The following is a 19,823-nucleotide window of genomic DNA, read 5'->3' on the forward strand; positions in this document are numbered from 1 at the left end:
GCCAAAGAAAGCGCACACTAACCAAATTTGTTCTGGTGTTTCCTTTGAAGTCAGAATTATGGTTTTATGTGTCCCCGAATAATATCAGTTAATAGGTGATGCACAAGCTCTAACATATACAATTTAATATGTAAGACAAGACTTTCTATAGATCTACGGTAAGTGTTTTTTTTTTTTTTTTTTTTTTTTTTCCCCCAGTGTCTTCTTTCAGACATTTATCAGAATTTCTTGTAAACCACAGAGAGTTAAATCAGAAATAATAACTTCTCACTGACATTTTGGGGAATCGAGCCCTTTGGTTACTTGACTTTACACACATCTGTGCAAAAAAATGGCTTATTATCATTATTGTTTCATTATTATTACTTCAATAAATCACAAGTGAGTTTTCCTTTGATAGACTGATGGAAAATTTTCTACTCTAATTAGAAAACATAATTCTTAATAGTTTTTTTTTCTTTTTTTTTTTTTTTTAAGTGTCCCAGTGATTTGACCTCATAATTTTCACTTTACACTCGCATCAGATTAAGTGTTTATCTGCGTGCAACAGGGTGATCACGCAACAGGCCTTACTGAATTTATTGTCCGTGTCCACTTTCTACATTATGCAACAGCACAAGAGCCCCATCTAGTGGTGTGAAGCGCACACTGGTTGAATGGTGGTTTCTTCTACTTACTGAAATCAGCCTCTGAAACCAGGATGTTTCTGAGTTACAAACAGGCACCTGTGAATTATTTGCAATCATACTGTATTACCTAATATTATCAGGGCTCAGTCTTTGACAATGTGTTAATACATACAGCAGATTATCCTCCCATTTCTGTTTCTCAGTTACAGTACTGAAAACCAATCTAGAGCTTTATTTGTAAAATTTATAGAGAAACAAGTTGCCTACAAAATGCAGACAAACATCTGATAGTGGAAAAGAAAAGGCAAAGTCAGTACAAGTAATCAAGACTGATTCCACCTACGACACACTGATTATAACAGTAATTAAATGGTATTAATGGTATGTGGAGCCCTGCACTCCTGCACTCAGACATTTATCGTTTGCATTTGATTTTGATACAGAGCCTCAGCAGGCGGGTCACTGTGATAAGACACTCTTGTGCACTCACTCACTCACTCACTCAGTGCCAAATCTTAATGGAAACATCTCATATGTTCCACTACATCAGGATTTTGGCATCATTGAACGCATTGCAGATAAGGAAATGACCCCCTGACATCAGGACCTTTGTGATCTTGTCCCAACTTTGATCTGCTCTCTTTTACTTGTCCTGGAAACTGGCCTTTCTCTTCTCCACGAATGCTGTCATGCCTTCTTTACGATCGTCCTGCAGGGAAAAACACAGACACACACATCATGATTGGACTGTCAACATCAGAGTCGACCCCCCTCGCTCGCTCTCAGATGGGCTCTCCTACTCACCGTAGCAAAGGTAGCGTGGAACAAACGCTTTTCCAAACGATTACCCTCAGCCAGAGTCAGTTCATATGCTGCAATCACACAGAGGAACAAGTCAGACACCACGGACGCTAATTCAGTTCAGCAGGTTTCAGGATAATCAACTTCTTGAAATGAGGTCACACACCTGCATTGACAGCCTCTTTAGCCATGGCAGAGACCAGCTTGGAGTTGGAAGCAATTTTCTCCCCACATTTAATAGCTTCAGACACTAACTGGTCCACAGGACAGACTTTACTCACCAGACCTGGGAAACACAAAAAAATACTGAATGAAGTATTATATTATGCTGTCAAAAGTTTAGCGTCTCTGGTACCCAGAGGTGGAAGAAGTACTCAGATCCTTCACTTAAGTGCCAATACAACTATCTAAAAATACTCAGTTACAATTCCTTCATTCAAAACCAATAAGTACAGTATAATCAGAGTAAAAGTACTCATTCTAGAGAAAAATGTCCCCTGTGACAAAAAAATATTAATATATAATAATCTAATAGATTGTTATTGATGTTCCTGTGTGTAACCAATGTTTTGCTGTAGTAGCTGATCAAGGTGGAGCCACATTTAACTATTTCATGAGATGATTAATGGAACAGCAAAGGAGACACAATAACGTTCTTCTTCACAAATTTCTATTCATTTTTTCTGGACTTTTCTCTCATCTGTTTTTTTTTTTAGAAATACCTGGAACAAATTATTGAAATGAAAGCATGTGAGAAGTTTCAAGGGTAAATATCTCTTCGGTGAAACCAACACCTCATAGATATCTGAAATCTGACTCACCAAGAAGACACAGCTTTTTTTGTAAAAAGCAACAAGTCAAACACGTTTCGTCTTTAGCAACGTACCTAGTGATTACACCTTGACGCATCAAGAAGCATAAAAAATATACTCACTGTACTTAAATACAGTACTCGAGTTAATCTTCCCTACAGCACTGATGTTACCTGACTGCTTGGCCTCTTGAGCGCCAATTTTGTCTCCTGTAAGCACCAGCTCCATAGCCAGGGATTTGCCCACCGCACGGGTCAGCCGCTGGGTGCCACCCGCCCCTGCAGGTAGATGGACGTCATGAGCAGCAAGAATCTGGTAACCTTAGTATCAGGAAGTGGAGTCAGTACAGGAAGAAAAGTAGACAGAAGTGAGTCTTTACCAGGAATGGTCCCCAACAGGATCTCTGGTTGGCCGAACTGCGCCTTCTCTCCGGCATAGATGATGTCACACATCATGGCCAGCTCACAGCCGCCACCCAGCTAAAGCAGCAGAACGTAGAGTACGAAACACACACAAGGCACAAGGAAGTGAAGCTCACTGTGCAGTGATTCATCAGTGTTTCATCTACATTTTGTGCATTCTGAACGGATCAAATACAACAATGTTATTGAGGTAACAGTGTGCTTCCACTTGGTCGTACAGGATATGTGGAAGTGCAACCAAGACACAATACACAACCAAAACTTATATACCCCTCGAAAAAAGTAAGATTTAGATTGAACTGTGTTGGATTTCAAATCGGGTAATGGGAAAAAGGAAGACGTTTAAATCATACCGGGAAACTCTACAGATAAATGATGATTTCAATGACTTGAAATGAGACACTCAGCTGACTTAGTTAAAGGATTAAGGCAATGGAGGAGGGAAAAAAGAATGGGAGATAAGACGGGGAGGACAGCCTGGTCCCTGGAGCAGAAACAGTACACAGTGGAAAAGTTCATTTATTATCATTACTTTCTGTGACGTATTTATATTCCCACTCATCTGCTGAATTGCCCTCATTTTTAGTTCAGTTGTCTGTTTATTGTTTTGAATCTGGTATCTGTTTTGTTTCTGCTCTACTCATTTCCACATTTACAACATTTGTTTTTTGTAATTTGAAGGTTTCTCTATCTGTAAAAAAAGAAAAAAAACAAAACAAAAAAAACATCTTACAAAAAGACACTCACGGCAAATCCATTAACAGCTGCAATCACAGGCTTCTTCACTGTGGTCACTCTGTTCCAGTGAGCCAGGAAGTTTCCACCGTAACACTCCTGGAAGGTTCGATTCTGCATCTCTTTAATGTCTGCTCCCGCTGAAAAGCACAATAGTCGAGCTTAACACTAATATATATCATATCATATATATCATAAACAGCTTATTGTACTTTCTCTGCTCCTCACAGGAGGAAAAACACACTCAGTTGCCTCACCAGCAAAGGCTCTGTCACTGCCGGTGAGGACGATGGCTCCAATGTTGCTGTCGGCTTCAAAGGTGTCCAGGGCCTGTCCCAACTCCTTCATGAGCCCGTCACACAAAGCATTGAGAGCCTTGGGCCGGTTCAGCTGGATGAAACCCACATTTTTCTTCTCACCTCGCTTTTCCACCAAAATATACTCATACTGACCACCTGCATGAAGACAGAACCAACACCGATGGTCAGATTGTGTGTGCTGAGTATCAGGGACATCTGCAGGGTTCACCCAGTTAGATTTTAGAGCTTTTTAATAGCATGTAGACTGCATTTTAATACATTATATGATGGAAAATCAAGAGGGAAAATATTATTGGTCATTATATTACATTTTTTCCAGCAGTATGCAACAATAATGTCTACTGATACAACTAAGCATATTAAGCAACCTAGATCTGGAGAAACAGCAGAAAATGGGTGGTTGGACTATTAAAAGCTACTGAGTCATTTGTCATTGCTAACATAGACACTTGCCAATAATGAGAAATGAGCCTCCCACCTTCTGTAGCTAGCAGTACTGAAAATACCAGCAATAGTTTAGAAGCTTGTAACATCTCCCAACAGCCCACAATCATATCAAAAAATATATAACTAATGGTACAGCAAGTGAGAGAAAATACGCAGGACTTTTTAAGACCTCCATGCACCCTGTGCACTGCTGGTCACTGTGCTGTTTCAACTAGGTCATGGGGCACCAAAGTGGTCCCAGCAGAGCCGCCGTTTTCACAACGCAAGGTGAAGTCCACGTTAATCATTCAAGAAACGGTGAAGGACCCACATTGACTCAAGGTTTTTACACCTGTGTCAAGGTAGAGCAAAGTCACAGAAACAAGACATGTGGTTGGTGCTTGCCAGCAGATTTTATGGTGGGCCTTTAAGAGAAAATCCACCTAAAAACAGAATATACTCTGAGATATTATATTTTGACGATTTGCATGGACACTTGATGGTATCTTGAAGTTATCTCTCAATATATTGATTATTGTGGCCACACACACACACACACACACACACACACACACACACATATATCTATAAACAATGCTACCAATAAATAAATAAACCTCATCTCATGTCTATTACAAATTCATTGACAACATATATAACTATAATATTGAAGAAATCAATGACATGGTGACTGCAATATTGCCTACTTTTCCAGGTTTTTTAAATAAAGATAGCAAACTTAAACTCATCATCAAGATTTTGGATTATCTGAGCACCAGAGTATGTCTGGGTGTCATGGATAATATGAAGGAAAGCTCTTCAAGCTGTAAATCACTACATGTCTGTCCTCATCCCTAAAAATCACCCTGACTGCTGTCACATTGTTCTGACAGATGTTATTATTCAGTCACATCTGTGGAGCAGCTCCAGGATCTGTGTCTGGACTGAAATTTGAAGTCAATGTACACTCTTTATTTTATAAAGACATCTTAAATTACATTTTTACCTCAGCCATCACCTTGTCCTTGTCGCACTTAGGTGTTTTGATAGGAGCGATGTAATTTTGGGTTACAGGGTTTTATTCTGTGGTTTTCTGTTGTTTTGTGTTTGGTCTTTTAATATTTTGGGATCAAAATACTTTCACTTCTGATTCACTGTCCATAAATAAATCATATCGTGTCCAACACGTTAAAATAACAAAAACACCTCTAAATTCCATTTTAGGGTGGAATTTCCCTTTACACTGTGCTGGTCCTTCTGTCAATAACATGGGATACATTTATCTTCCACTGAAATTCAGCACTCAAACGCTTTGTGGTGCAGATAAAACTGCACACAGTTAAATGTCTGAAAAAGCTACGTTGAGTTAGCTAATGTTAGCTAATGTTAGCAGTTCGCCTGCTTCACATGCGTCGCACATTCAGTGACGCAGGTTTCATGACATTGCGGCAGGGCCAGCTGTTCATGAGGCAACAATAAAGTGACCCTGAGCTGGTTTTTAAACACACACCTGAGCTGTAGAGGCGGGCGGCAGAAAGGACGGCCGGCGCTGCTCTGGAGGGCTTCAGGAGCAAAGCAGCACTTCTGCAGAGGAAAGCCATGACAGCAACGACTAAGAACCTCCTCCAAGATCGCGAGCAACTCTTACCTAGTACCTTCTCTTCTTCGCTGGTGTTTTCCCACAAGGTAGCGCGAGCTCAAACTCGGCTTACCGCCACCTGCTGTCTGCAGGGTGTAATTATCATCGTCAAAGCTCCATTAATTCTGTTGTTTCACGAAATTAAATGAAACCTGTTTTTTCATAGAGGGGTTGCCTTATATAACATACTGTTATTTATCTTCCTGTTTAGTTAAGTTTAAATTATTCAAAGATTACATATAATTCAATGACAATTATCACATATCATTACTTTTATATTAGGCTATCATAGATTATTATTCAAATGTGAACATTTATTTCATATACATCGCGGTAAAAATGACAAAATGTATATATCATCATAAGATTTTCTAAATAGCATTATTACAATATCTGTGTGTTCAGTGTAAAGTCAAAATTTATACATGATTTTTAGTTTTTTACTTGAAATAAAATGTATCCTACAAAACAATTTGAAATGATAAACAGATATATGGTCAAATAGCCTGTAACCACAAGAATTGTCATGAAAGGATTATACGAAGAGATCATATACAAGTATATTACTTACTTTTCTCAGTAGGCCTTCCGTTTTATTCTCAAAGAGAAACCATATTAACTTCATGAGCATTTTATCATTATCAAGTTAACCTGGTTACCTTATAGAGTCAGGGGGTGGATGAATGTATCAGTCAGGACATAAAAAAAAAAAAAAAAAAAATACAAGCTATGAAAGACACTTCATCCAAAATAAGATTATAAGAAGCTTTTGACCAGTCTGACAGTTTTTGACGCTCCTATAACGGAACTCTCCAGACGCTCCTGTGGGAGCGCGCTGCGCGTTCTCGTAATCATCTGCGTGAACGAGCCTGCATCGACCGTGACAATAGCCTTTCATCTTTCCCCCGAGTGCCAAAAATTAAGCAAGGGAAAAAACACAGGAGAAAAGGTAAGCACTCACCATTTGCTAAACGTGGATGTAAACGCATACAATGCATTTCTTTTGCAGTGGTGGTGGGATCCCTTCAGGCTACAGTAGCGGACAGGCTAATTTATGAGGATACAGTGAGATGAACATCATGCATGCACGCATTTGAGATGTACATGCATTTGTACATGATTACATATCGTAGTACAAAAATGAGAATATTTTGTGCATTTCTGCTTAATTAGCCCAGTTACCTGCCAAATCTCTAGAATGCATTTCAAGTGATGGCCTGTTACTAACAAACATGCCATCTTTCGCCTTTTTTTTTTCATAACCATCCATAGATGGAATATTATTTCATGTATATGAAGGCTGGAAGCCAACAGCAATTTTCTGTGGTGAGCATATTTATTTTTAAACTGACCTACTTGCAATCTGCAACACAGAAATGTGTCTGTATGAAAACCATGTTCAACAACACTGAAGACAACAAGGATATCTCTCATTTGTTGACCACTAGTATAATCTGAGTTCTTCACTGCTGCTGAGAACATATTATGTCACACCAGTTAAGGGTGATATTCTGAATTTGCTGAAATGTTCTGCCACCAGGAATCAAATGAGAATTATTCATGATTTACAGCCACATTCGACATATGATCGGTAACTCTCCATTTCACACCAAAGGTGCAGCATAACCAACACAGGTAGGCCTAAAGTGAGCTTCTCCATTATGTCTTCTTCATGCACAGATGTCAGTAATGAACCAAGTGCTTGCAACATGCTGGACTTGCCTCCTCCTCTCTGCTTTCCTGTGTGAGCCCGTTCTGTCCAAGGGTGGTCGTGGAGGGTCCCGGGGCTCCTCTCGGGGCTCCCCCTCCCGCAGCTCCACAGCGGGGAGTTACCGGGGAGGAGGCAGCTACGGTGGGACCCGCTCTCGCTTCAGGGCGGCAGGGCGGAGCTCCCCTGTGAGGGTGGCCAGTGCAGCAGCAGCTGGGGCTGCAGTGGCCTTAACAGCGGATAAATGGTACGCCTCTGCCTACCGCCGCAACAAAGCCGACAGCTCAGAGGAGGAGCTGGATTACTACAACAGGACCAATTATTTTGATGCACTAATGTCAGGCTCGACTCAAAATGGATCTTCTCTCTCTCAACTGGTTTCTATCATTATTGCAACATTCTCCCCCAAATATGGACTCTTACTGGACAATATACTGTAGACGTTCATGTTGTTTTTTTTTTTAGGATACATTCCTGATTCGGTCTAGGACTGAGCTTCTGCCCTGGATCTGAGTATAAAGTGCAGGACTGGCTGGAACCTGCACAGGGAAGACCTGTTAAGCGGTGCAACACAGTGGTGCAAGGACGTAACAATCACAAAAACCATCAGTGTACTGTATATTTTATCATCTATACCAGTGGACAAATGCACATTACCAGCACAATATTCAATGTGACATTTCACCTCTCAAAGAGTGCTCTTTTGTCAAATCTACATGTCTGTTGGACAGAAACTCAAGAAACTTAAGAATAATCAGAATTAGTTTCCTTCCCTAAAGCTTCATTCTTGTATCTAAGTGAAGGAAACGTTTTCAGTAAAAATGTCACTAGACCTCATAAAGAGTGTGACTGGCTGCCACAGAGTTGTCCTGCCAAACTTAGTTGTATCTTAATCTTAATTGTCATAATATGCACAAAAAATGCAAAGTGACTGACAGATATCACTGCTCAGTACAACTGAGGTGATTATTTGTATGTATTAGCAGACTAAATGCAAAGCGTGGAGTTTATATAGGACACTGAGGCGTCTGCAGGTGACCAGCCGTTCTTTAAAATTGACTCTAATTAACAGAGTGAAAGCACCAAATTGGCACCAGCATTGATTCTGCACCTGAAATGAAAACTGCCACGTCATTTTTCAAAATTCTTAGAACATTTTGCTTTTAGTTTTTTACTCCACTCTTTCTGCAAAACGTAACTTCAAGACTGACGTTAAAGATGTCGCTCAGTGATCTCAATGATGTACAACCAATATCGAATGAGAGTATGGGAAAGATTTTCCACAATCATCTCGAATTTCTGTGCAACTCATTTTTTTAACAACACTTTTATGTAATTTACCTAATTAATTTCTCAGACCTGTGTATGAGCCATGAAACAAATAGCTTCTTCCACGGTTATTCGTGTTTCAGTCTGTCTGTCATCCCAGAAAAAAAAAGCTTTTTTACCTGCAGTAGACACTCAGGAGCAACAGACTGTTCCACATCTTTAAGTGCACTCTATTATCTGCTATAACACTTATGTGAATAATAAATAAAGAGTTTGTTATCACTGTCTTTATGCTAATAAATAATCCTGTTTACACTGAGTCAGAAGTCGCCTCGTGTTCTCAAAGCAAAGCTGAGAAAAAATGGCTGACCTGAATCAAGTAAAATTCTTTTATTTACAAAGGATGCAGTGCTTCGTTGATTTTTTTTTTTTTTTTTTTTTTACATCATCCCTAAACAAAACAGACTGCATCATGTCCTCAAAATGTCAAAGGCATGAGGACAGAGTCTGACTGTGCTCCCTTGATGACACTTTCGTGGTTAAATATAGATCCTTCCAGGCTGAGGGCAAACCAGCGAAGCCCACAAACGGTCTCTGGTTGGCTTCATTAAAATGGCTCCGGTCAGTCCAGCATTACTTGTCCCAGCTCTCCTTTCCTGAAGGCTCTTATGAAATCGTTAGCTGCTGCAGTGTAGTTTGGGATAGTGACGGCAATGTTTCCTGAGAAAGATGAAGAACAAACATTTTTATCATGTGACTGAAAAGCGAGTGAGGGTGCGCATATTCCTGACTGATCCTGGAGAATCCTGATGTAGATTTCACCCTGCAAAAGGAAAAGTGGCTGAACATGCAATTTTGAACCTCTTGTTCTGTCATTTCTTTGGTATTTAGAATGATTCAGTATTTTGTGGTAGCTCTGTAAACTACTTACTGGTTGTTTGCATCCTACAGTTACAGAATTTCTGTTCCTATGTTTAAAGAGCCAGTCTGGGTGCTACATTACTGTTAGTGATGTATGCAAATGTGCACATATCTGGTTATAATGGCCGCCATCTTCAAAGGAACAGTACTTTGGGACACATGCTTATTTGCTTCCTTGCCAAGAGTTACATAAGAAGACTGATATCAATCTCGCATCATAGTTAATATGAAGCCGCCACCAGCAGCCTGTTAGCTTTGTTTAGCTTAAAGACTGGAAACAGAGTGGTGCTGTTTTTATCATCTAACTTTTGGCAAGCAAGCAAGCAAGTAAATATAGTCCCAAATGTCAAACTTTTCCTTTAAATAAATGAAACTGAGCGTTAGCGTCATCAAAATTACTGTATGTAGCATGTATATCTGTAGGATTAGCATTATCTTACCCACTCCAGTAATGGCTGTGACCCGTTGAGTCTTTTTGAGTTTTATGGCGATGCGTTTGAGGACATTCTGGATGTCATCACTGGGCTCTTGGAGGTCATATTTTTCCACATAACTGCACATAGACACACCCGTACAGTAAGCAATCACGGTAATGTGAAGCAAAAGGAATACACTGATCATATGAATGTCGACTCAGTTAGAATTTAGGAAGAAAGCTCACACCTGAACTTCTCCAGCCTGTTCAGAGAATAGAGTAAATAGTCAGCGATAACGTCTTCACCAACTAAATGGTCCAGAATAGTTCCTGGAAAGGCAAAATATTCAAATACCTGCTGAGCACATCAGAAAAACTTTGTATGGAGACAAATGTAGCAGCAATTCCTCTGAATACAGTAAGAAAGTTTCCACATGGTGTTTCACTCACCACATAAAGCCAGTTTCATGCCTGTTTCAACACTCTCAATCTTCGGAGGCAAGACGCCCGGTGTGTCCAACAGGTGGATTACAGGTCGTTCACACACCTGAGGGCAAAGACAGCTACAAATATACTGGACAGATGCGCACACACAATGAACCCATGAACACACAGACAGACACAGAGACCAACATGTCCTCTATACCCACCTGAATTTTAGTCAGGACCGCTCTAGTTATACCTGGCTCCCCACCTACTCGAGACGCACGACCTGACATTGGTGTGAAATGACAACATTTATGACTGGGGGGGTGAAAATGATCTTGAACTATGACACTGAATCAATGTTCAACAACTATCAGCTACTTTATTCCACGTACCTTTTTTCAAGTTTGTTCTTCTTAGTGAGTTAATAAGAGATGACTTCCCCACATTGGGCACTCCAATAACCATCAGGCAATAACTTGTGCTCTGAAACATTTACATGACAATGTTACAGCATGGCCAGTGTATTAGCATTACATTAAAAGTCTGAATAGTGGGAAAATATGCTAAATATAACAGTGGAAATAAATGAATCCATGCAGATTTGGCTGCAGTGAGGCTATAAAAAAGACGCTTTAGAGTCACAATCATTCTGTGTAGGGTCAACGTTTAAATAAATATCAGTTAAGGACAAAATGTTAGTATTATTTGAAAAGCACCGATCAAACCTCTGTGAGGGTATGACTTGTTATTTTTGTAATATTTTTGCTGGTAAGTCTTATATGTTATAGAACTTATCGCAGATTTCTTGGTATTGGTGTATGTTGGGTGATAAGTAACAAGAATTTATGTTTGAGGTTGTTTAGAAACAGTGAGGACAAAGCTTTTCCACCAGAGAGCACTGCTTTAAAATGTCTGTTGGGCTGTAATTTTTTAGCAATTTTTTGTCCAACTAGAAATGATCTAAAACACATTAAACTGCCTGGGGTTAGCTTACCTCATCTCTGTTGAAGCGCGGCTGGCTCTCAATAATTTCCACCACCATTGGCACCAACTACAGAAAACAACAATAACAACTAAACAAGAATAATTTGCACATTCATACTCATTGTTTCTATTTCATACCAGCTGAGGACAAACTTCTGTTTAGTGCACAGTGAAGGTGACCTTTACCTTTTTGATGTTGTCGTCTCTCTGCTTCAGGCAGTCAGTGAACAGAACGTTCCTCACGCCGCTCTTTTTCAGCGTCCTCAGGATCCTCTGCAGGGGAAATGAAAAGACATCAGTTTGTGTTGGCGATGTTAAAATGCTGATGACGCCTGACTCCGCTACAATAGCAGCAAGACTTCTGACCTCCTTGTTGGACAGATCAGCAAGGTCCATCTTGTTGAGAATTAGCAGATGTGGCCTGACATCTAGGGTCTCCTGAAACAAGGGGTTTCTTCCAGAGAAGGGCATGTGCATAATGTTAAAGAAAAAACTCAGTCCAGCTCCAGAGGGCATATATGCTACAATGCTGCCTGGCCACAGAGGGTGGTGTGGTGTTCAGGGTGGTAAATTGCTTGTTTTGAAAAGTAAGATATTATTATTATTAACTAGGCATCTTCTGGCACTTCCAGAAGATAATACAATACTATGATGACATAAAATGGATTAACTGCAATGTTAAATATGTAATTAAATGTGTTAAAATGTACTCTGCTGTATACTGACATGAATGCAGTAAACTCAAAGGATATTCTGGCATCATGGATCTCAACGATGCAGTCCACATTCTTCAGGCTGGCTCTCATCTGCCTGATTCCTGCCAACACACAGTTTAAACTACTGTTATGGCATTTATGTGACCGGTAAGTTATATTACACACAGGACTTGCTTTACACAGTGTATTAACATTCATGTTGCACGCACGTACATTTCACATATTCTGGAGAGGACTTTAAGCCTAGCTGTCACCTTTAGCCATGTGTCCGGGGAACCAATGAGCCACTTCCCGTTCACCGAAGTCGAAAACGGTTCTGAACTTGCTGATATTACGGAGCGCCTGGAGCAGTTTCATGGCTACTAAATAAAAACTAAATACAACTACGGCTGGCTTTTATTTGTGCCAACTGAAGACTTAGTTTGAGCAACTAGCTAAAATTCATCCTGCCACACTGGACATTTTAACGGTGTGCCACACTGTTTACATGCCGAGTCGAAACTGCAGGTCCAGCATCTTTGTTCCGCTCCAGGACATGAGCGTATAAAACATACTAGTCCGTGTTTTGTGATTCAATAATTTTGGGGATGTTTGTGTCAAGAAGGTCTCGCTGGACAACGTTACCTGTCAATTTTAACAATACATTACTTCAAACAATAATTATTTATGTATATAATAATTTTATGTTCTCCAGTCCAAACACTCTTTCTATGATCAAGCATGTTTCATTATAACATTCAAAATTCATCATCATGCGAAAAACTGTTTTATGCAAGCTCAAGTTAAGACAGCAAACTGTGAGTTACAAACAATAAAATGATTAGTCAACTGAATGTTTAAATAAGTTAAATGGAACATCAAATATTTTGCACATAAATGTTAAAAAATAATTCACCAATTGACTTCAAACAGAATAGTTCCACAAATGTAGAATTTATTAACAATATTTGACAGTTAATCACAATCATCCATAATCAACGATTACATTATCAAAAGGGAAAGTTAAAAAATGTATGCAATTCAATCAGTCTTAAAAAAAAGAGACAATGACGTTACAAAATCCTGATTAATTCTTGTAAGTGATTTGTAATCATGCTGATTTGCAAACAGGATTACTACAAGTGTTATTTCATTTCAAGGTCACTTCTTAAAGGCAGAATGAGGAAGAATTGACCTTCATCATTTAATATTCAAAGATGTATCCTGAATGTATTTCTCATCTCATCTCATCTTCAACCGCTTATCCGGGGTCGGGTCGCGGGGGCAACAGCTTCAGCAGGGGACCCCAAACTTCCCTTTCCCGGGACACATTAACCAGCTCTGACTGGGGGATCCCGAAGCGTTCCCAGGCCAGTGTGGAGATATAATCTCTCCACCTAGTCCTGGGTCTTCCCCGTGGTCTCCTCCCAGCTGGACGTGCCTGGAACACCTCCCTGGCTGGCTGAATGTATTTCATGAAAGTAAAATAACTGTATTGATCACTTGTGTGGATTACCTGTCCCGGCTGACATTACCTGCTAAGTCCATTCATTAATGCACTGAAATCAGCAGTCACACTGCACTGAAATTTTAAAGCGGCAGATTAAAATAAACAGCAGGCTTACAAATAGCAGCAAATTTTAGCACTAAGTCTCATGAATCTATTTTTGTTGTGCTTTTAAAGCTTTGACTTGGGTGGCTCAGATGGACTGATGGAGGAGTAGTGAGAGATGAGTCGGTCAGCTTCCCTCCACCCGGTGAGGAGAGCTCCATGCACGGTGGAGTAGTAGCAGGGATGAGTAGCCTCTCCAGCAAACAACACCTGCAGGGGCTGAAACAGACCAAACAGGTGGAACAAAGAGTCTTAAACCTGGGTCAATGATGTGCTGGTTGGTGTGTTTACACATATTTATGTTTGAATATGAACATGTAGGTACCTGTGCCTGTGATCCCTTTGTGGGCAGGGGCTCCATCATGTTCTCCAGGTCCTGAAACGAACAGCCTTTTCCGCAGTAACTATAGGAGCCGCATGTCCAGGGGTCATGAAACCACTGGGAGCGCAGGATTCTCCTCGGTGTGATGGTGGGATTCCCTAAACGCACACAGTTAGTCTACAAGTACTGACAGAGATCATTCTAAGACCATCAAGACGGGAGTGGCGGTCCCATGCTTATGACTTATTTAGACTCACCTGTAAACCTGCGGATGAGCTGCGTGACGCTGTGTGTGACCTCCTGTTCAGACAGTGTCTCCATGTACTCTGACTCATGCCCAGCAATCCAGCCACAGAGAATGTGGCCATACCTGAAGGTTAAAACAACACAGGACTATGTTTCAATCAATCAATCATTACATTTTCCAGTTCATTTCTGAACAAATACATTATGAACAAACTAGGAGTGCAGTAGCATTTGTTTGCCTAATGCAGGTGTCGACCTTTCAGTGGGTTTGACCACAGTGAATCCAAACAACTTCCTTATCCAGGGTCTCTGAACATCTGGCACCTGGTCCAACATGACGTCCTGAATCGTGGCAGAGATGAAACAGGCACGTCAATGTTCATATGCATTAGATTCTTTCCTAACTTGTGGCATAAACATCAAACATCTTTGGGATGGGTGTGGGTGGAGAATTAGACTCTGTTGTGGTTAAGGCTAAGACTTCTAAGTGCTTCCAAAGGCAACTGGACTTGCTTGTGGCTCTAGAAGCTCCCCAGGCAGCTTAAGAGCCATTCACACCGGGACTCCCATGACCCCACTGAGTCACATGATGGGTGGGCGTGTCAACGACCCACCCATCAACACCTATTGTGTCATCTACACCATGACTCATGTGACCCTAATGACGCATGATTTTCGGCGGAGCTATGATCCTGCAAGAGGACAAAGAGAAGAAATGAAGAACCCTTTTGGAAGCACTTAGAAATGGTCATGACTTGTGGCCCACCATCATAACAGAGGCTCCTGAGTCCTGCTACAAGGATCCAGGTGTCCCTCAGAGCTTGTGGTCATTGTTGATTGTTTGTTCCATGTCTGTTAATTATTAATTATATTGATTTTAATGCAGCAGTTTAGCAACCTAGTTAATGAATAATTAATTTGGTATAATAAAGGTTCATCTCTTTTAACAAGCCTTGCTGATTCCTCTTCCTCTGAATGTTTTAATAATTCAAATATTCTTTGCATAGGCTGTATCTACATCTAAACTTTGGTTTATCACAGTGTTTCTGTGTAACTGAGTGGGTATGCATGTATTTTACAGTAAATGACTTTATGTCTCACCTCATCTTCCCACAGCAGATAGATTATCTCACAGGCAGCATCCCACCACGGTGAATCAAACTCCACAAAGATTTTATTGTTTGTTCCAAATCCTAGTCTCTGGATGGAGTGCAGCTTGTGTAGAGGGAGAGGAGGATGGAACAGGGCTGAATGGTGCTTCTTTAGGTATCCTGATGAAGCAGAACAAACAAGTTAGGCTAAGCTCTGCAGTGGATAACCTGCTTAAGAATGGCGACTTTTGAGAAAATACAAAACACACAACATATGAAGCTGTGTTTGTGGTTGAATGCATCTGATTGTACCTAGAGGCACTGTGACGATAACGTGATCAGCAGAGATCTTCTCCCCGGCATCACATTCGATCATCACAGGGTTTCCTCTCTTCTCTGTGTTGTTCCAGTTGACACAGCGAATGGGCCGACTGTAAGTCACTAAACCACTGGGGAGCTCTGACAGCAAGTTTTTGATTAGACCTTCATAGCCACTGCACGAGAAAGAAAAAATACATATATGTACTGTCATAATCAATTAATGTACAAACTAAGTAAGGGGCTCAGGTACTGCATGTCTCAGGTAAATGACCAATACCTGCTGGGTACAACATAACAAACACTAAGATTTCTTTCTTTTTCTTTACTTCATGTCACTATAAACTAAATGCAGTATCCTTTGTTTGCCAGTCCAACAGGTAACTCCAAGACACCACATTCACTTATGAAATTAATAATACGTAAATGTAGGAAATAATGATTTAATCAAATGATGATTGAAATAATTGTCAGCTGCTGTATGTATGTATACAGCGTTGGAGTACGAACCCTGGGAATGTACAATCCAATCCAGGTAGACTCTCATAGAGGCCAAAGGCCCCCAGGCCCACCTCATCCATGCTGTGACTCCCATTAAAACAGCACTCCATCTTCAGCATGTTGCTGATCACACACTGTCGCAGAGATTTAGTGGCTGCGTCAACATCTTTCCACTTCTCTGCTGCTCTTTTTTGCACCTGTGCAAGACGACAAGCAACAAATCAAGAACATCTGAGGTATTCCAGCTGGCAGCTGATCTCAGATATTTTAGCTAAAAGTCAACACACTGCCGGTCTTATTAGGTAGTGAAATAAATGTACCTCTGAGCGGATGAAATCTCCCACACTGGCCCAAGGTTCTCCTCCTTGACTGTGAAAGTTTGCACCTTCATTCAGCAGCTCATTAAACATCTCCACAGCAGGATAGATGTCCTCAGTGTTCAGCTTCTGACCTGCACACGTCACATAACCACAGAATACTTGTACTTTGCCATTCCCGGTTTAATTTAAATCTGCATTTGCATTACTGTAGAGCATTGCTACAAAGCACACACCTAAAATATCCCATAGACACTCCAACTCATTAATATTAAGTAGCTTTATGAGTGACTTATGCAGCAGACTGCAGATAAACCACAGTGGCAGAAGACAGCAAAGAACACCTGCTTCTCCTCTGTGTTACATTAATGTATTTCAGTTCTTGTCTGATTTTGCAGTAGACTGCAACTGATGAATAATACTCAATTAATGAGAGTACAGCCAAAATATTGTACTTTATTTTAGCTGGAAATCCAATAAAGATCACCCATTTATTTTGGAGATATATTCATCTACTCTATGCATACAAATACATACCTGAACTGGTTAAGATGCTGGGAACCCAGGGGAGATGTCCTCCGACGTCTATGGTCTGGTTCTCTGGGGTGAGGGCCTCTGGATCCAGGAGGCCATACTGCCGGGCCAAACGAAACACAGGGTTCCCCTCGGACGGTCCATGGATCCAGTTTGCCCCGATCTCGATGATATTATCACCTGCACATGGAAGAGATTGTGCAGTTGAAGAAAAAACAAGGATTATAATGTATCTTGGTTCTTTTGTTTTTGCTCCTTCAATTGTATGCTGTTAATTAACGTGTCATAACCCTTACATAATAATGTCTTATCAGTCAGTCATATGATTTACAGCAGACATAAATAGGTCTAGCCTTAGTTTAGAAAAAAAATAGGTGCGACAATATTTGGATCTGTAAGATTTGTTTTAATGTGGAATCCCATTTCCCACAGTTAGTTAAACAACAAAAGAGATAACAAAAGGCTCTGACTGTGACATCTTTAAGCTGCTGTCAGAGCTCAGTCTAGCATTGAGACACAACTCAAACTTCCTGCGCCTGAATGGAAAACGACCTTTGAGACTGTCAAAGAAAATGTTTTATTATGATCTGCTAAAGTCTGAAAAGAGTAGGCGAAAGAGAGGAGGTGTTGGTACACAGAGCAGCTCACCCAGTCTGCCTGTTTTTATCCGTCCTCCGCTTCTTGCAGTCGCCTCCAGTATTCGCACATGCTGAAATCCAGCGTTGACCAGCCTGTGAGCCGCTGCTACACCGGATATCCCGCATCCAACAATCACGATTTTCGCGTCCACACGCAGAACCATGGCTGCTTCCTCACCGCTGCGCACGCTTTATATCATTCACAGCTGACAACACCGCTAACTCTGCTTAACTGTCCTGTTCCTACTCCGGAGGCTACCGCAGGAGGTTTGAAGCGACTAAAAAAAATGCTTTCCGGTGAAGCGTTTCAAAGTAAAAGTCGTTTAGAGGATCGGATCGGGTGAATGGTCGCAGGATGTGATGTTCAGCCCTTTACCTCCTGTGGCCTTGGTTATAATAACTTTACAAGCTCAGGCATAAAACAGTAAATGTCAATCTTAGGTCATTGTTGTTATTGAAAACCACCTCATAAGCGCCCTGATGGATGACAAAGTGCCCTCTGGTGGCCTAATCTGCGGGAAAAGCGCTCCAGACCGCTGGTCCAGTTCAGAAAACGCTCTGCAGTGGCACACTGGCTGACCTACATGCAAGAAATATGCTCCCTCTATGAGCCTCTTAATGGTTAAATAGTTAATGTGTGTTTGTAGTTATACTTTAAACCCAAACCACAAAACAATCTCAATATTTACTAGGTTTGGAACAGTGTCACCATGAATGCATCACGGCTGTCTGCTTGCTGCTGGTGCCCTTTTTATTTTTATTTTTTCACTCCTGCCTGACTGCAACCTAATATGACCTTGATCTGAACATCCCTCCCAAGACCTCCTGTAGTCGTTCCAAAACGGTCAGTCGTACTGACATCTGTTATGTTGCCTGGGTGTTATCTGGACATCAATGGTACTGCCGTGGAACTCCATGAAGTGCCCACAGTGTCTATCACTGTGCCCTCTAAAGATCTAGTCCCATGGTACCCACCATGATACTACCATGATACAGAGTTTTCCACAGTTATGTTTTCCAAGCATTTGGTAGCCTTCAGCAACAGATAATGTTTGTTGCTCCACTGGAACCACCAGCAGGGCTGAGGCCACCCGCCATAACAACTGAAGACAAACCTGAGAGAGACAAGATTCCCACTGTGAACTAGTGATAAACAGTCGCAGCCTCATTCTGCCCTGAGCTAAGTCTAAAAACAGAGCAAAAAAAGGACACAAAACATCCCCCAAAACATATAGACATGTCAACTGAAAGCCTCGTCCTTTTATCTGCTCACAGAGGCAATTCAACTTATTTTGTGCAGCTTCCTCTTGAACCTCAAAAGATTTTATATTCCCCCAGACATGTGAAATGGGTGGAGTTGCCCTTTAAAATATATTACCTAATAACATAATACATTTAGGGAAAAAACATGAAATGTTTTTATGTATCCTATCATATGTCTATACCAAATTTTGAACGTACGTGTGTACATGTGGCATGTACTGTGTCACAGCCTCTACACTCCCTAAAACCACCATTTCCCTTACGTGTGGCCCTCAGAGCTGTCATACTAACTGCATACACTGCTAAAAATGGAGAGAAAGCTCTAATTATCACAATTATTGAGTAGAAAATATGTACATTTTGGCCAGAAGGTGGCGCCACAGAAAGGGACACCACTGATGTCCTGGTGGTAATTTCAGCTGGGAATCTTGTATTGTTCTGAAACATCTGAGTTAGAGAGATGTTCAGGTAATAACTATACACAAATTCAATGTGAAGGTATTAAAGACCTCCTATTTATGACAAAGTCAATGTTACAACTGGAGCTGAGTGTTAACGATGAACTCAGTGTAAAAATTACACTATTGGTTATTATCAGCAGCAGTATTAATATTAATAACACTTCTTTCTAATCTTTTTCTAATCTTATAGTATAATAGTGTGATATTTTAAGGATATCTTAAGAAAAAAATACATCTCACCTCACCTATACACCCATGGATGGATGGATGGTATGTGTGTGTTTTCTCAGCAATTGACCTCATTTTTGATCGGAT

At 40.7% G+C, this 19,823-nt stretch overlaps 4 protein-coding genes across 6 annotated transcripts; 1 reads left to right on the forward strand and 3 right to left on the reverse strand.

Annotated features, from left to right (window-relative positions):
• Positions 1-563: 563 nt before the first annotated feature.
• Positions 564-5,870, reverse strand: echs1 (enoyl CoA hydratase, short chain, 1, mitochondrial). The gene is made up of 8 exons (XM_076742801.1): positions 5,656-5,870; positions 3,657-3,854; positions 3,412-3,539; positions 2,622-2,721; positions 2,416-2,520; positions 1,597-1,716; positions 1,434-1,501; positions 564-1,338 (listed from the first exon to the last, which is right to left on the reverse strand). Exons 1-8 carry the CDS (start codon positions 5,744-5,746, stop codon positions 1,273-1,275), a joined length of 876 nt encoding a protein of 291 aa, XP_076598916.1. The 5' UTR covers positions 5,747-5,870; the 3' UTR covers positions 564-1,272.
• Positions 5,871-6,614: 744 nt separating this feature from the next.
• On the forward strand, positions 6,615-9,080 carry sprn (shadow of prion protein). Of its 2 annotated transcripts, none has more exons than XM_076742806.1 (2): positions 6,615-6,733; positions 7,465-9,080. In XM_076742806.1, the coding sequence occupies exon 2, from the start codon at positions 7,465-7,467 to the stop codon at positions 7,930-7,932; it is 468 nt and encodes a 155-aa protein (XP_076598921.1). In that variant the 5' UTR covers positions 6,615-6,733; the 3' UTR covers positions 7,933-9,080. The 2 variants fall into 2 exon arrangements, with proteins under 2 accessions (XP_076598921.1, XP_076598920.1); XM_076742805.1 differs by lacking the exon at positions 6,615-6,733 and adding an exon at positions 6,943-7,110.
• A 56-nt stretch (positions 9,081-9,136) lies between these two features.
• mtg1 (mitochondrial ribosome-associated GTPase 1) lies at positions 9,137-12,729 on the reverse strand. 2 transcript variants are annotated; one of them, XM_076742802.1, is made up of 11 exons: positions 12,481-12,729; positions 12,263-12,327; positions 11,877-11,981; positions 11,697-11,783; positions 11,521-11,577; positions 10,919-11,009; positions 10,748-10,809; positions 10,548-10,644; positions 10,346-10,427; positions 10,123-10,235; positions 9,137-9,481 (listed from the first exon to the last, which is right to left on the reverse strand). In XM_076742802.1, exons 1-11 carry the CDS (start codon positions 12,581-12,583, stop codon positions 9,384-9,386), a joined length of 960 nt encoding a protein of 319 aa, XP_076598917.1. In that variant the 5' UTR covers positions 12,584-12,729; the 3' UTR covers positions 9,137-9,383. The 2 variants fall into 2 exon arrangements, with proteins under 2 accessions (XP_076598917.1, XP_076598918.1); XM_076742803.1 differs by having other exon boundaries at positions 11,877-11,979; positions 12,261-12,327; positions 12,440-12,577.
• A 403-nt stretch (positions 12,730-13,132) lies between these two features.
• Positions 13,133-18,064, reverse strand: paox (polyamine oxidase). Its single transcript, XM_076742255.1, has 10 exons — positions 17,795-18,064; positions 17,150-17,326; positions 16,616-16,746; positions 16,305-16,492; positions 15,789-15,970; positions 15,487-15,656; positions 14,642-14,727; positions 14,397-14,509; positions 14,143-14,297; positions 13,133-14,036 (listed from the first exon to the last, which is right to left on the reverse strand). The coding sequence occupies exons 1-10, from the start codon at positions 17,946-17,948 to the stop codon at positions 13,884-13,886; spliced, it is 1,509 nt and encodes a 502-aa protein (XP_076598370.1). The 5' UTR covers positions 17,949-18,064; the 3' UTR covers positions 13,133-13,883.
• Positions 18,065-19,823: the final 1,759 nt, after the last annotated feature.

The sequence above is a fragment of the Chaetodon auriga genome, chromosome 11 (genome assembly GCF_051107435.1).
Source record: "Chaetodon auriga isolate fChaAug3 chromosome 11, fChaAug3.hap1, whole genome shotgun sequence".
NCBI classification, from domain to species: domain Eukaryota; kingdom Metazoa; phylum Chordata; class Actinopteri; order Chaetodontiformes; family Chaetodontidae; genus Chaetodon; species Chaetodon auriga.